This window comes from Lepidochelys olivacea (assembly GCF_965140295.1).
Source record: "Lepidochelys olivacea isolate rLepOli2 genome assembly, chromosome: 10".
In the NCBI taxonomy this organism is placed as follows: Eukaryota; Metazoa; Chordata; order Testudines; family Cheloniidae; genus Lepidochelys; species Lepidochelys olivacea.
In genome coordinates this window covers 47,981,863-47,994,753 of record NC_140420.1, presented here as the reverse complement: position 1 = coordinate 47,994,753, position 12,891 = coordinate 47,981,863, and the positions used below count along the sequence as shown (strand labels likewise).

The following is a 12,891-nucleotide window of genomic DNA, read 5'->3' as shown; positions in this document are numbered from 1 at the left end:
GCTAACTGAGAAGTTACATCATGTTCTCCCTGGGTAAGCTAGAAATAAAACCTAGGTCTCTCCAGATGACCCCAGTCACAGCCGTGCTGCTGTCTGAAATGAATGCATGGAGTGAATGCAGTCGGTTACATTCCCTGTGCTAAGCACGAGACCACAGTCTCCTTCCAGAGCTGGGTCAAGAACCCAGGAATCCTGATTCTCTGCCAAGCAGCTGTGAAGCCCACTGACAGAAAGGTTAGGTCAAGGAGCAGAGGACTGTGTCCAAACCAGGTGAGTCCCAGGGGTGTAATTTTGGCACCACATGATGGAATTGCTCTTTTCCCAGTTTAGTGAAGGTTGTAGTGAAATTTCTATTTAAAAATCAGATTTTGGCATCCCCTCTTCAAGGCACGCGAGAAAGCCAGAAAACTGGCAGGTCAGGGCCTGACAGCTCTACCAGCTGCAGTACCTCCAGGCATTGAATCCACGCCCCTCATGCAGCACCAACTCCTCTTAGTTTGGGAACTGGCCACTAATTTTGGCTTAGCAGCACTGAACCTTAGAGTCTCCTCTGTGAAATGAGGACAGGAATGATTCCTGCTCTTTGTTTCGATACAGCCAACAATATTTGGGAGGGAGAGAAACAAGCTGAGTGCAGAGAAAAGAGGGGGATTTGAAGGATGTCAGGGTCTTGGAGCTTCCCAACTAGAGGACCCATATTTTAGAGGAAGGGCTGGAGTTGTGCCAGAGGCAGGGGGAAATGTACCTCCGGCTTGAGGGCTGGATCTCAGCTAGTCAGAGGGGTCCCTTCAAGAACAGAGGGACTTTGGGAATATGGGCTGAAAAGCATTGAGAGACATGGTCTGATGGTTGAGACACCACCTTGGCATGCAAGAGACCAAGGTTAAATTCCACATTGTGCCAAAGCCTTCCTGGGCAACCTCACTTAATAACCCTGTCTTTTCCCCCCTTGTATGAAAGGTGGTCAGCATTCCCCTACCTCCCAGGGCATTGGGGGAGTCATTGGACACTGTAGATGAGGCGCTCTGACCTTAGACAGTCCCTGTCAGGACCTTACTCGCTCAGAGTCCCTTCCACTTGCAGGTGCACAGCAAGCCTCCAAGGGCCCCTGCTCAGAGAGCTGCATGTGTTGGAGGAAAGAGGCTGCTCCTGCCCCACTGCAGCATCACACGGGAGAGGGTGAATAACCACTCCGGCAGAGAGCTTGTTCTGGGAACATACACGCTGCTGCTCCCTTTGCTCTCCTCTGGCCTGCTGAGGAGGTTTATTTGTGCAACCCTGGTCTTGGATCTGCTCCCCACACAGCTAAAGGGCAGATGTTGAAGAAGTGACATCCTGTCCTAGAGCAGGGTTGGCTGTGTTGTCTCTACCACTGTAGAGAACTAGATAGAGCCCCGGATAAACTGCAGGCTAGGATCCCAAAGTGGGTCACCACCCCATTTTAATGGGTTCGCCAAGGCTGTGTTAGACTGGCTCAAACTAAAGTTGCCGACTGAGCCCCAGTGCCCAGGGCCAAAGCACAAGGGCTTCAGCCCTGTTTGGCAGGTCAGTCTTTTGCCCTAGGCAGTGGGGCTCAGGTTACAGCCCCTGCTCCCCAGGGTAAGCCATGGGGGTTTGACCCCCTGGACCAGGGCAGTAGTTGGACAACGGGGATTACAGTGCAATGAAGTTTAAAAACCCTTGCCCTAGAGCATCACCTAAAGCCAGTCATGGAGTCAGTAGGAACTCCCTCATGGCATCTGTTTCACTTAGAGGGCCCAGTGGCTGGGGGATGTGTGTTCTCTCTACTGCAAGAGCCCTGTAATGGTTACAGGTGCCAGATGGACAGTTCAGGTGGAGGGAAATCCCCCTGCCATTTGCCTCTGGGAGCCTGAAGGCAGCAATCTCTGCTTTCTTCACCTTCACATGATCTCTCCCCATGCAGCCCCGTGGGTGTGTCCATAATGTGGTTGGTGCATCAACCACACCATTTCCTTCCCCACAGAAGGGAAGGCATCTCCCTTGCCCATTAATACGTCACAGACCAGAATCAGGTCATTGGGGTTTATTTACATTAGACAGAAGGTAAAAAGGCCTGTGACTGCTCAGGCACTGGAATAGCTGCATCTTCTGTATACGAGTATCCCCAGAGTAATAAAGGCCAGTGCAATGGCAGCTGCCACTGAGATCAGACCAGCTGTAGAAGAGAATCCTACAAGAGGAAGGACACATGGTTAAAACTGCAGCTAGTTGCTTCTCCAGCAACCTCTCCTCTCCAAAAATCTACCAGGCACTCGCTGGGTACATGAGTCAAGGCCACAGTTAATAAAATGGGGGATTTTTTCTTTGAGCTGTATTGTAGGGCTGTGTTTTTTGAAGTCTTTTATAGCCATACATATTGGAGTTTGTCTACTAGAAGTGGCTGGAGCAGGAGATCAGCACCTCTTTATAAATCCCACTGGATAATAGGTTGCAGGTCTCAGGTCACACAACTGGTGTCCCAGCAGATAAGCCCAGGCTACGGTGGCTGACAGTCCTATGTTTGACTGGCTCTGGTTGGACCCTCTCAACAAGGAGCCCTTCTTGAGTCTTGTTGACTCATTATTAACACTCCCTCCTTGGACTAAGGGATTCTTACAACTGACTTTGTAAAACTCATTTCTTCCATCTTTTAGTGCATCTTTTCCCAGCAAACCCAATGTAGATTAGTAGTGACAATAGAGGCACCATGAGACTTGTTCATTAGAACTAGTTACCCTCTGATGCTGCCTTCTCTGCTTCCATTTGAGCAACTGAGAGATCCCTTGATCCTTGATCAGTATCCAAGATGATCATGGGTCCTACCACAACATCAGCCTCAGCTTCCCTCACCAAGGGCTCACCTGTATTGGGAGAGAAGCACTACTAGAAAACCAATCCATCCCATTTTGGGTGGAAGATCCCCCAGGAACAGTCTGCTGGAGTAAGCCAGACATCTTCCCAGGTGAAGTGGGCACAGAACCTACCATGCCTGGAGGCCACATCTCTCTGGAAGCGCCTCCCTGACCATCTGTCCAGAGGGCTGCCTCTCCCAGACTGTCCTCCAAGGAATGCGCAGTTCCCAGTCTCACAGCACCTGCAGATGTCTCGGATGCCTTCCACTGGAGACCAGCTGGAACAGAACAGGAACAGTCATCTACAGTGAAGAGTTCTGTTCTAGGCTGCCTGTCACTCCCCTGATGGGGTTCTAGGCTACTCACATGTTGCCTGCTTTGTTGAAGGAACAAGCCTTGTTCAAGGCATCTGGGGCTTGCTCAGCTGCAGTGACTTTCAGATGACAGGTGATGTAGATCTGGAAGGGAAGTGGGAAGAGGGGTTAGGACCATCCCAGGGGACCCTAACAGCTGCTTAGCCTGGGGAAATCGACTTGGAGCAGAAATGTGGGCTCTCACCAAGTTCCTGGCATCTCCTGCAAACCTGAACACATCCACCATGAACTGCAGCGTGTCCTGCCTGGGCCTGGGGGATATGAAGGCCGAGGTGGTGTCATCTGATCTCCCATCCACCAGGCACCTACACACAAGAACTCTGGTTAGTAAGATCCCCACAGACTTGAGGTAGATTCTAGACTAGAAAGGGCTCCCAGCTCTTACCCATTGAAGTCAATGACAGCATAGCGGGGAGAGGAGTCCCTGTCTGGGCTCAGGGTGGCCACACAGCTGTCCACAAAGAGCCTCAAAGCCACATGGTTCCCAGTGCTGACATCAGCTTGGATATGCATGACCTCCCCCAGCTGGAATCCATTGGAGGGTCTCTCAGCACTCCAGTCATCTGGAAGGCAAGTTGACAGTGAGCAGGACAGACAGGACAGGGCTCAGCTCCCCTGAAGGGACCTTCCACCTACCATTCATCAGGTGCAGGGAGAAAGCCAGTCTCTCCTCAGCAGACAGGGTGGAGCTGAAAGGAACCCATGTTGGCTTGATGGCTTTACTGCTCACATTGTCCTTCCTGGGAGGAGGAGCAAACCTCAGTCACTGAGCCAGATTCCAGAAGGGGAGAGAGGGGATCTGAGCATCTCAGACTCTCACCTGGGGTAGTGACACTCAATGGGAATCACAGCTGGATTGGTTCTTAGGATCACTGGGTTGCTGGCAGGGGTGGGGTTATAGTTCAGGCTTGTGCTGTAAACCAGGGAGTCTGGGGTCATCTGGAAGGAGGGGACATTGGACAGATTAAGGGCAAGTAGTTCAGCTGAGAGCTGAGAATTTAAGACAGTTCTCCAGGAAGCGGGCATGTCTTCCAACAAGTAGTTCCTGTGCTCATTCTGCTGAGCAGCCATCGAAATACTGGAGCTATGGTAGTGCCCCCCTTCGCATGACTATTCACGCGTTTCCTCTGTGCCTGTTCTGAGGTATGTGCCATACAGTGATTGCCCCCCCCCCCCATGTAAAACACATCTCACTCCACTTCTCAAGTTACTGCGCTAGCAGAGTACAGAAACACATTCAGCTGCCTCCATCCCATCTACAGGGTTTGGAGAGCTCACAGAATTCAGTGAGCCAAACTGGGCTTTCCTGGCAGTAAAAGTCCCTGGCTTGGACTGAGCACAAGGGTCCACTGGTGAAATCTGACAGAGCCACCATGGCTCACTCCCCATGCATGCTCTTAAACGTCCTTTTGGAGCATAAAGACATGAAATAGTTCTCAACTGTAAGGAGACTGAAGACTAAGGGGAAAAGACACCCTCCCCGCCAAGAAATAGCTAGCGGCTCAGTAACTGAGCCAAGACCCTATGCTACACTGTTACCCCTTTTTAATCCCACAAATAGGAAGCTCCTGGTTTCTATGAAGCTGCCTTACCTGCAAGGTGCTGCCACATTCATGGAGCCCAGCTGCAAAGGTCACAGTGTTCTCTGCAGCATTAAGGGATGTGTACCTGCAGGTGGCCTGGCCAAGGCTCAGGTCAGCAGCTTTGATCAGTCTCCCCGTGCCAAACAGATCCCTGTGCACAGTGATCACCATCTGAGCCTCCTCACACTGCACTGTGACAGGCTGCAGCAGGGACACAGCCCTGAGCTGGGAAGCATCAACCCGAGCCCAGGGGGAGGGCTGGGCAAGAGAAGGCACATAGGCTTGTCGTTGAGGGGGCTCAGCTCTGGGGGTGGGTCTCCAGACGGCTGAGTCAATCCTAGAGAAATCCCAGGGATTGTAACAGGTCACCCCACTGACCACCCAGCACAGAAGAGCAAAGCCCAGGCTACCTCTGTACCCCATCCTGCCTACCAGTAGCAAACCCAGTATGGGGAGAATCTGCTGCTGTGGGCCTTTTATACCCTGCACCTAAAGCCAGTTCACAGCTGCTCCAGGTAATGAACACCCTCCCCTAGACTGCAAGCAGCTGGGGCCCAATCACATCCACTACCCATCCCTGGAGCAGGGAAATGGGAGGACCAATGGGAATCAGCTCCACCTGTTGGTCAGTTCATCAGTTGTATTCTGGGAGATTCCTGTGCGGTTTCATTCAATTAAATCTGACACATTTTGTCGTGGATGTGAAACATCAGCTGTGCAGAGTCTGCAATGCTGATACTCAATTCCAAAGGGGATTTTTATTATGGAGCAGTGATCGCTGCATCATGGTTACGTTTGAAACCCACTCTCTGTTTAAATTCCTGGTCTCTGAATTTTGCCTCTTATCTGAACTTGGCGTCGATAGTCAGATCAGCTCCCAAACTGGCAATCTAGTTCAGCGGCTGAGGTGCATTTTGGGATGCCAACTTGAGTTCATTTGACCAAAGGGTTTGCCAGCCACAGCTCTCCCAAGTGTCCTGCTTTTAAATTTTGAGTATGCTGTTTGAACAATCTGATCATGATATTTTTGCACAGCTAAGAAATGATCAGGGAGGGATCCCCGTGAAACGGAGATCGTTGGGCTACCCCTGCTGAAGGCTAATGTCCAGTCCAAAGAACAAGTCCCAAAACTTAGCCTATCCAAAATCCTTCTGTTTTATTTCTGGTCCTGGGGAAGAGCCCAGTGGTTTTCTGTGAGCCATGCATGCTGTGCCTGTATGCACAGATAAACACAGGATTCCTCTTTCAACCAGGGGACAGGGCACTGGGCGAGGAACCATGACCCAGCTCCTCATAGGTAGTTAGGCTCAATGGAATTTAGGAGCCTAAATACCTTGGAAGAACTGGGCCCAGGAGACTGTAAGTTCAAGATTTGTTGCTTCCAGCGATGGCTGTTCATATTTATGTGTATTTATACTTGACTAGCTTCCTCCGCATGCACTAGGGGAGACAGGTCTCATTCTCCCCTGTTTTATAGGTAACGTCACCAAGAGGCTGCACAATAGTCCTCTTGGGAAAGGTCACATTTATATCTAGGTCATTAATATGGCAGACCTGAGTGTCATCCACTGAGCCAGGCTGTCTATTGAAGTGAAGATCCGAAGCATGTAGTTGGTTGTCCTGTCTGTAGCCACGGTTCTAACCACTAGAGAACACTTCCATTCCTGACACAAGCAGCCTGAATCTCATGCTGTCTAACCAACCATTGAACAGTCCACTTATACGGTGGATTAGCTGAATGGGCAGAGGGCCACGGGCTGGTTCTAAAGGGCCTGCGTTAAATTGGATGCCGATCATGGTTGGGCATTTTATGGTTCCACCTGATTGAAATTCTCTGTAGCCAGTTTAGTGAAGGCCGCAGCTAAATTTCTCTTTAAAACCAAATTTTGCATTTTTTTTTCAAAATCACTTACATGGGAATTGTTAGGGGGCTTATTCCTTCACCTACTTACTTCCCTGGTCCTTCTCGCATGAACAGAGAGCAACAATACCCGAAGTCCAAAGGTGCAAACAATTCGATGTTTATTGGGGTGAACTTCCAGCAAGCATGATTCCAGTTTCCTTCCTTAGTATCCTCCTTCCCAGCTCTGACACCACAGAGCCTTACACCTGTGTCCCTGTTCCCATTTCTGCCCTTTGCCAAACATGATTCCAACTTCCTTACTCCCATTCCCTGTTCCCATTTCCCCCTTTAGCAAAACATGATTCCAATTTTCTTACCCCCATTCCCTGTTCCCATCTCACACACCCACACCCAGTCACTTCCTCATTGACTACAGATTATATAGTAAAACTTGAGTTCTGCTTAGCTATACCTTAACCAATCATTTTCCTGAAATTTAACTAACCAATCCTAACATATTGTAACATGATTATGTAACCAATTATATCCCACCACCTCAATTAGTTTACACCCAGCAAAATTAATTATACAGCAGACAGGAACAATCACAGAACCAGACAGAGATTATACAGACAAACAACAGCAAAGTGGGAACTATAATGACAAAACAATACAGAAGTGAGGATTTCACATCCCAGCTATTGATAAGTGAGTTCTTGCCAGACAGGATGCTATCAAACTAAGTTTCCTTTTACATTTTCTAGGCACTTCCCTTTCTCTGGAGGTGATAGGAATACAATCCTGTCCTGATAGTGCCTAACAGCCCAATAGCACCTTATTTCAATGTGACTAGTGTGGAATGTGAGGATGTGACCGTTCACTTCCCAGCTTATGGCTGCCTCTGCTGCTTAGCCAAAGGCCTGAGCCTAAGCACAGGGCCACAAACTGTCACAGTAAGAGAAGGCCCTTACACTGGCAGACAGTGATTTTGATTCTTTCTTTTATACCTCTATCACTAGCCAAGTGATAAGAATACACCTAAATTCTTAGAGTATAGGCCTTTACAGACAGGCCTGAATATCTATATCCTAACACTCCACCCCTTTTTTTTTCTTTTGGGATCCTCCTGCCCAGGTATCCCTGGAAAAGCATAGGACATATGGCGACACATTTCCTGATAGGGCCAGGCATCAAGGTGGAAGGTGTCGATATTCCATTTGTCCCACTGCCCCTTGTGTAGTATTGTGCCCTGCACCTTCTCTCATATGGGCATACCACACCTATTCCAATTAGTGTTCCAGACTTCCCATTAGTTTGGGCCTGAGAAGGTTGGGTCCGGGTTGTCTAGTACACTGCAGGGTTTGGAGGGCTTATTACATTCCTAATAGGTTATCTCCCTATGCAACGTAACACAAGTACAGTTAACAATACAAAATCCACAGCAACACCGAGTCCTGACCACTGCAGTATGGTCCAACATCCAAGACACCCCCAGAACACTTCCTCTCCTCCTTCGACGGGGTCACGATCTTGTGTCCAGTTGCTGGCAGTTGCAACAAGCTGCTCCTTCAAGTTTTGTATGCTTTTGTCCATATCACAAGTCCATTGAATGTTCACAGAGAAATGGGATATTGTCCAAACCAGCTTGACCACTTGGTATGGAATCAGGCAGTAAGCCCTGGCTTATTCACAGCAATAAGATTCACAGATCCATTTGTGCACCAAAGTCCATATAGCAGCATGTAGATGGGTGTAGTTTGGTTATGGGCTGGTGTAATTGTGCCCCCAGTAATATGTACATTCCCAGCAAAACACCTTATACACAGTACACCCAATTGTCCACCCCTTGCATAGGCCATTGATCCCGCTCCTCTATAGTCATAGGAGAGGGGCACATCCAAACATCTTCTATTAATTTACACTATTTTACACACACCCCCATTGATTTCCAGTGAGCTCCTCCCCTTCTCATTATTTCCATAGGGCTTGTGGGGGCCACCTTAGTTGCCATTCCATTTCCAGGTACCACGGTAGCTCTTACACAGGTGCTGGCCTCCTAGTTGAGAATTTGCATTCCCATACACATCTTCCCCCCCAAGGCCAGCCTTTGGAAGCCATCCCCCACCCACATCATGAGGTTTTCTGTTCATTAAAACACAACAATGCTAGCAACAAGACAAACACCACAGACAAACAACACAAAACATAGATCCATGGTATTCTGGGTTATTTTTCCGCTGGCGCCAGCTTGCTTGTAGAGTGTCTGAAAAACAAAAGAAACAATTTCCACCCCCCTGGTGGGGACAGATTATTGCTTAATAATAATACCACTTTCTTTTACAAATGTCCTTGCTACTTGCAGGAAAAACAGAAGAATTACCTCCAGACTGTCCTTATTTTGTTCTATAGTCAGGCTAGTGAATTACCCCACTCACTGGTCATTTATGAAATTCATGAGATGGTGTACCTCAGTTTCCCCTCTTGTACAACAGACCAAGTTTGCAATAGTTTCTCTGCTGTACCAAGCTTTAAGTTTATTCTCAGGTAATAGCTGAGACACAGCTTCAGATTTTAGCACTGTACACACACACACACACACACACACACACACACACCCCTTAAGGTTAACCTGTCCCCCTTATTTTCAGGCTTGACTTGTTTTTTTCACCTCCCTTTTCTGAAGGGCCATAATCTGAGTCTTCTAGTAGCTTGTTTGCTGACCAGATGTATTTGTTATTTGCAGCTCCTTTGTGCCCATCAGCTAGGTAATTTGCATTTACACAGAGGATTACTAGCTTGCTTCTGGATCCAAAGCTGTTAGCAGCTCAGACACTGTCTTAAAAGGGAAGCATTTTACTTCCACCAGAGTTCTGATTACTTTCCACTTTCATCTCCTGCTCCAAAACACAGCGATCTGAAAAAGAAAGCACAACCTATTGTGGCTCCTTTTGGAGCCCTATTAGGATTTTAATGAAGTACCATGTTTTATTTGCATTTCTTTTACTCCTTTTCCAATATACACTGCACATGTCCTGGGAAAATGCAAATTCCTTACATATAGTTTAACCTCCATAACATCATATTAGCCAAATTAATTTTACACAAGGTATAACTGCCTCCCCCATGCCTACAGAGTTTTCATGCAGAACCCACCAAAGCAACAATCTGATCCCCCAGAGCCATCCCAAGGCTCAGTGTTCCCATCATTCCTCCCCTTTTCCTTTTCTTTTACCTGTGCACACATACACACAAAATTCTGTTTTGCCTAACATCCCTTGCACTGTAATTACTCTTTTTACACAACTGTACCCCGATTACACTTCCATCTTGTACAACTAGACACAACTAGGGGCAGCCAAGTTAAGTTCCAAAAGAAACCTCTTCCATCCTTTAGTGATTTTGATTACATTACCCAATAGTCAAATAATTTTGCTCAGATTCTCTCTCTGCCTGCAGCAGTCCCTTATAGACCATTTCTGTGGGAAAAGGGCCCATTTTCCCTCAGAATAGCTGTAAAGGCTTCTGTGGACAGAAGCGAAGATGGTGATAGTAGCCACTCTACCTGACCCCTTTGGAAAATTTAATGACCAAGCTTCCATCCAATGTGACTGCACAGAGTTGCACATACAGTTACATTTATATAACTGGGTTTTATCACTAAACAAAAACTTCCTTCTTGACATCTCACATAAGTATCCAAAGTACCCTCCATTAAAACTTCAGAAAAACAAAAGAGTGTGGAAAGGCAGGTTGCACTTTGAAACTTTTATTTTTTTTTCCCTCTACTCCCCCAGGACCAAGTCTCAGATCCAGTCTCTAAAGGTGGTCTGTTAACTCTGCTTTTGACCTTAAACCCTTTTGTGCCAAATCATCTTTCACTACCCCTAACTAATTTACCCTTTGTCACCGTGCCTCAGTTCCCCTGTGTGAGATGGGGATGATTACATGACCCCTCCCTAACTGCAGGTTTGAATAGATAAATGCAGTCATAGTGGAGGGATATTAGAGGCAGGGAGCTGTCTAGAGTGGAACAAAGGGCTGGGTTGAAAGCTTAAGGAATGGGGGGAAGGTTAAAGTTGTCCTAGAGGCAGCTGAGCAGTCAGTATCTCTGCAGCACCAGGCGTGGGAAGGTTGGGAGAACAGAGGGACGGTCAGCGGCTAGAGCCAGCTCTGCTCTTTTGAGGGCAGTATGTGTGCAGAACCCTGCTGATGACCTTGAGGTGTGTTCTGGTGGTTGAAGCACTGGCTTTGGACTCCCCAGCTCAGGGTTCAACTTCTAGTTCTGCTGCCATATTCTGGGGGGACCATGTCACAGCCTCTCTATGTCTCAGTTTCCACAGGTGTAAAATAGGGATAAAATTCCTCCCTGCATCTTGTGTCATCACAGGTGCCGACTCCATGGGTGCTCTGGGGCTGGAGCACCCATGGGAAAAAAAATGGTGGGTGCTGAGCACCCACTGGCAACCCAGTGCCTCCTGCCTTCCAGCGGGCCTTGCCCATCAGCACCTCCCGCTCCCTGTGCCTCCCACCCACCATGAACAGTTCTTGCCTCTGTGCTCCCAGCCAGGAGGGCAGGTACCTGAGGCTTCTTGCTTCCAGCAGAGAGATCCACAGCTGGAGTCTAGCTGGCTGCTGTACTCCTAGCAGGGACTCTGGGGGGCAGTAGGGCTCCCAGTGGGGAGCCCAGGTAGCAGCCCAAGCCAGAATAGCAGCCAGGCTGGGGAATTGGCTTTCTTGTTAGTTTCATGGCTCCCCTGGAGCCACAAAATTGACAAGAACAGCTGATGTATGGAACAGTATCTACCCCGACACTCCATCATCCTAACTACATGGACAGAAGTGCTACACCTCTCCCTGTGATGGTTTTCTGATGTTGCCATTGCAGGGGAGTTACATTTCAGCACAAGTGTTCACTGGAGACAAGGCCATAGTTTTCCCCACAGCAGCACAGCCCTATGAAGATGTTTAGGAGGCACATGGGATTATTTCCTATTCCACATCTTGTCAGATAGGAACATGCATCTTAGCTGCTGGCATCCTCCACCGTAGCATTACTGGTGCCCTCAGTGGTCCTGCTCTCTATGCACCCCTTCCCCCCCCCCCCCCCAGGCCTGCTCTGTCCCCTGCATTTGCAGTTTTCCTTCCAAGGGAGTTTTTACTGTACCAGGTTTCAGAGTAGCAGCCGTGTTAGTCTGTATTTGCAAAAGGAAAATGAGTACTAGTGGCACCTTAGAGACTAGCTAATTTATTTGAGCATGAGCTTCCGTGAGCTACAGCTCACTTCCTCGGATGCATTCGATGCTCAGATAAACTGGTTAGTCTCTAAAGGTGCCACTAGTACGTCTTTTCTTTTTACTGTACCAGGACTTTTCTACAGCAAGGCAGGTTGGATGGAGGATGCTGGCTACAGAGGTCATCAGAGCCCCGCTGCAGCGTCCCTTCCCCACACTGTAAGGGGTGTCATGCAGCAGAGTTTTCTGACCAAGATAGTGCAGGAGGTTGTTTAAGTGATGTTGGCTGGGCCACTGTATAAATAAGCCAAGCCCTACTGAACCACCGCAGGGCCAGGACTATGGACTAATGCCTGGCCACCAAAGTTATACCAGGGATGAGTTTGGTCCACTGGTAGCTTGTTCTCATTAGCAATAATGCTACCCTAGACTTGACCAGGTGTAAATTCCAGCTGGAGGAAGCTTATCTGCACTTGGCTGTTGAGCTTGCCAACTTTAAAATAAAATGGTTGAGTGGGGTATTGTGAGGGGCTAGTTGCCCTGACAGTGATACCCTGGTACATAGGGAGGCAGGGAGCCCCTCCCACTCCACAGCCACACTAGTTATAGCGTGGGTGTCTCCCCTCGAGGTGGAATTTATACCTTTCTATCTAGGATAGGCCTGCTGTTAGATCTGTTCTCAGCATTCTGGCTGCCTCTAGCTGTTGTCACCAGTGACTTCCAGCCATGACTCCCCCTGCAAATTAAGGCAGACTGCTTTTGTTTGGAGAAGGACTACAGGTAGCAGGTGTTAGATCCCAAGCAGCTCAGGACAGCACTGCCAACATTTCACATTAACAGCTCAACTCTGTTGCCAGGAGAGAGGCTAACTCTGCCCTCATCCCGCCACTGTGTGAATAGTAATCACTGCAGTGTCAGTTCATAAGGAGACCAGCTGGTTGAGTTACCCCCACAGCACAGAAAGCATCACTCCCACCCATTAAGAAGTCAGCACTGACCAGACTCAAG

General features: G+C 48.5%; 1 protein-coding gene across 1 annotated transcript; it reads right to left on the bottom strand.

Moving 5' to 3' along the window:
* Window positions 1–2,029: 2,029 nt before the first annotated feature.
* On the bottom strand, window positions 2,030–5,232 carry LOC311527649 (zona pellucida sperm-binding protein 3-like; the record flags this gene model as incomplete). Its single annotated transcript, XM_084641841.1, has 9 exons — window positions 2,030–2,191; window positions 2,736–2,861; window positions 2,985–3,130; window positions 3,219–3,310; window positions 3,411–3,531; window positions 3,612–3,789; window positions 3,863–3,966; window positions 4,047–4,165; window positions 4,819–5,232. 9 exons carry the CDS (start codon window positions 5,230–5,232, stop codon window positions 2,085–2,087), a joined length of 1,407 nt encoding a protein of 468 aa, XP_084497967.1. The 3' UTR covers window positions 2,030–2,084.
* Window positions 5,233–12,891: the final 7,659 nt, after the last annotated feature.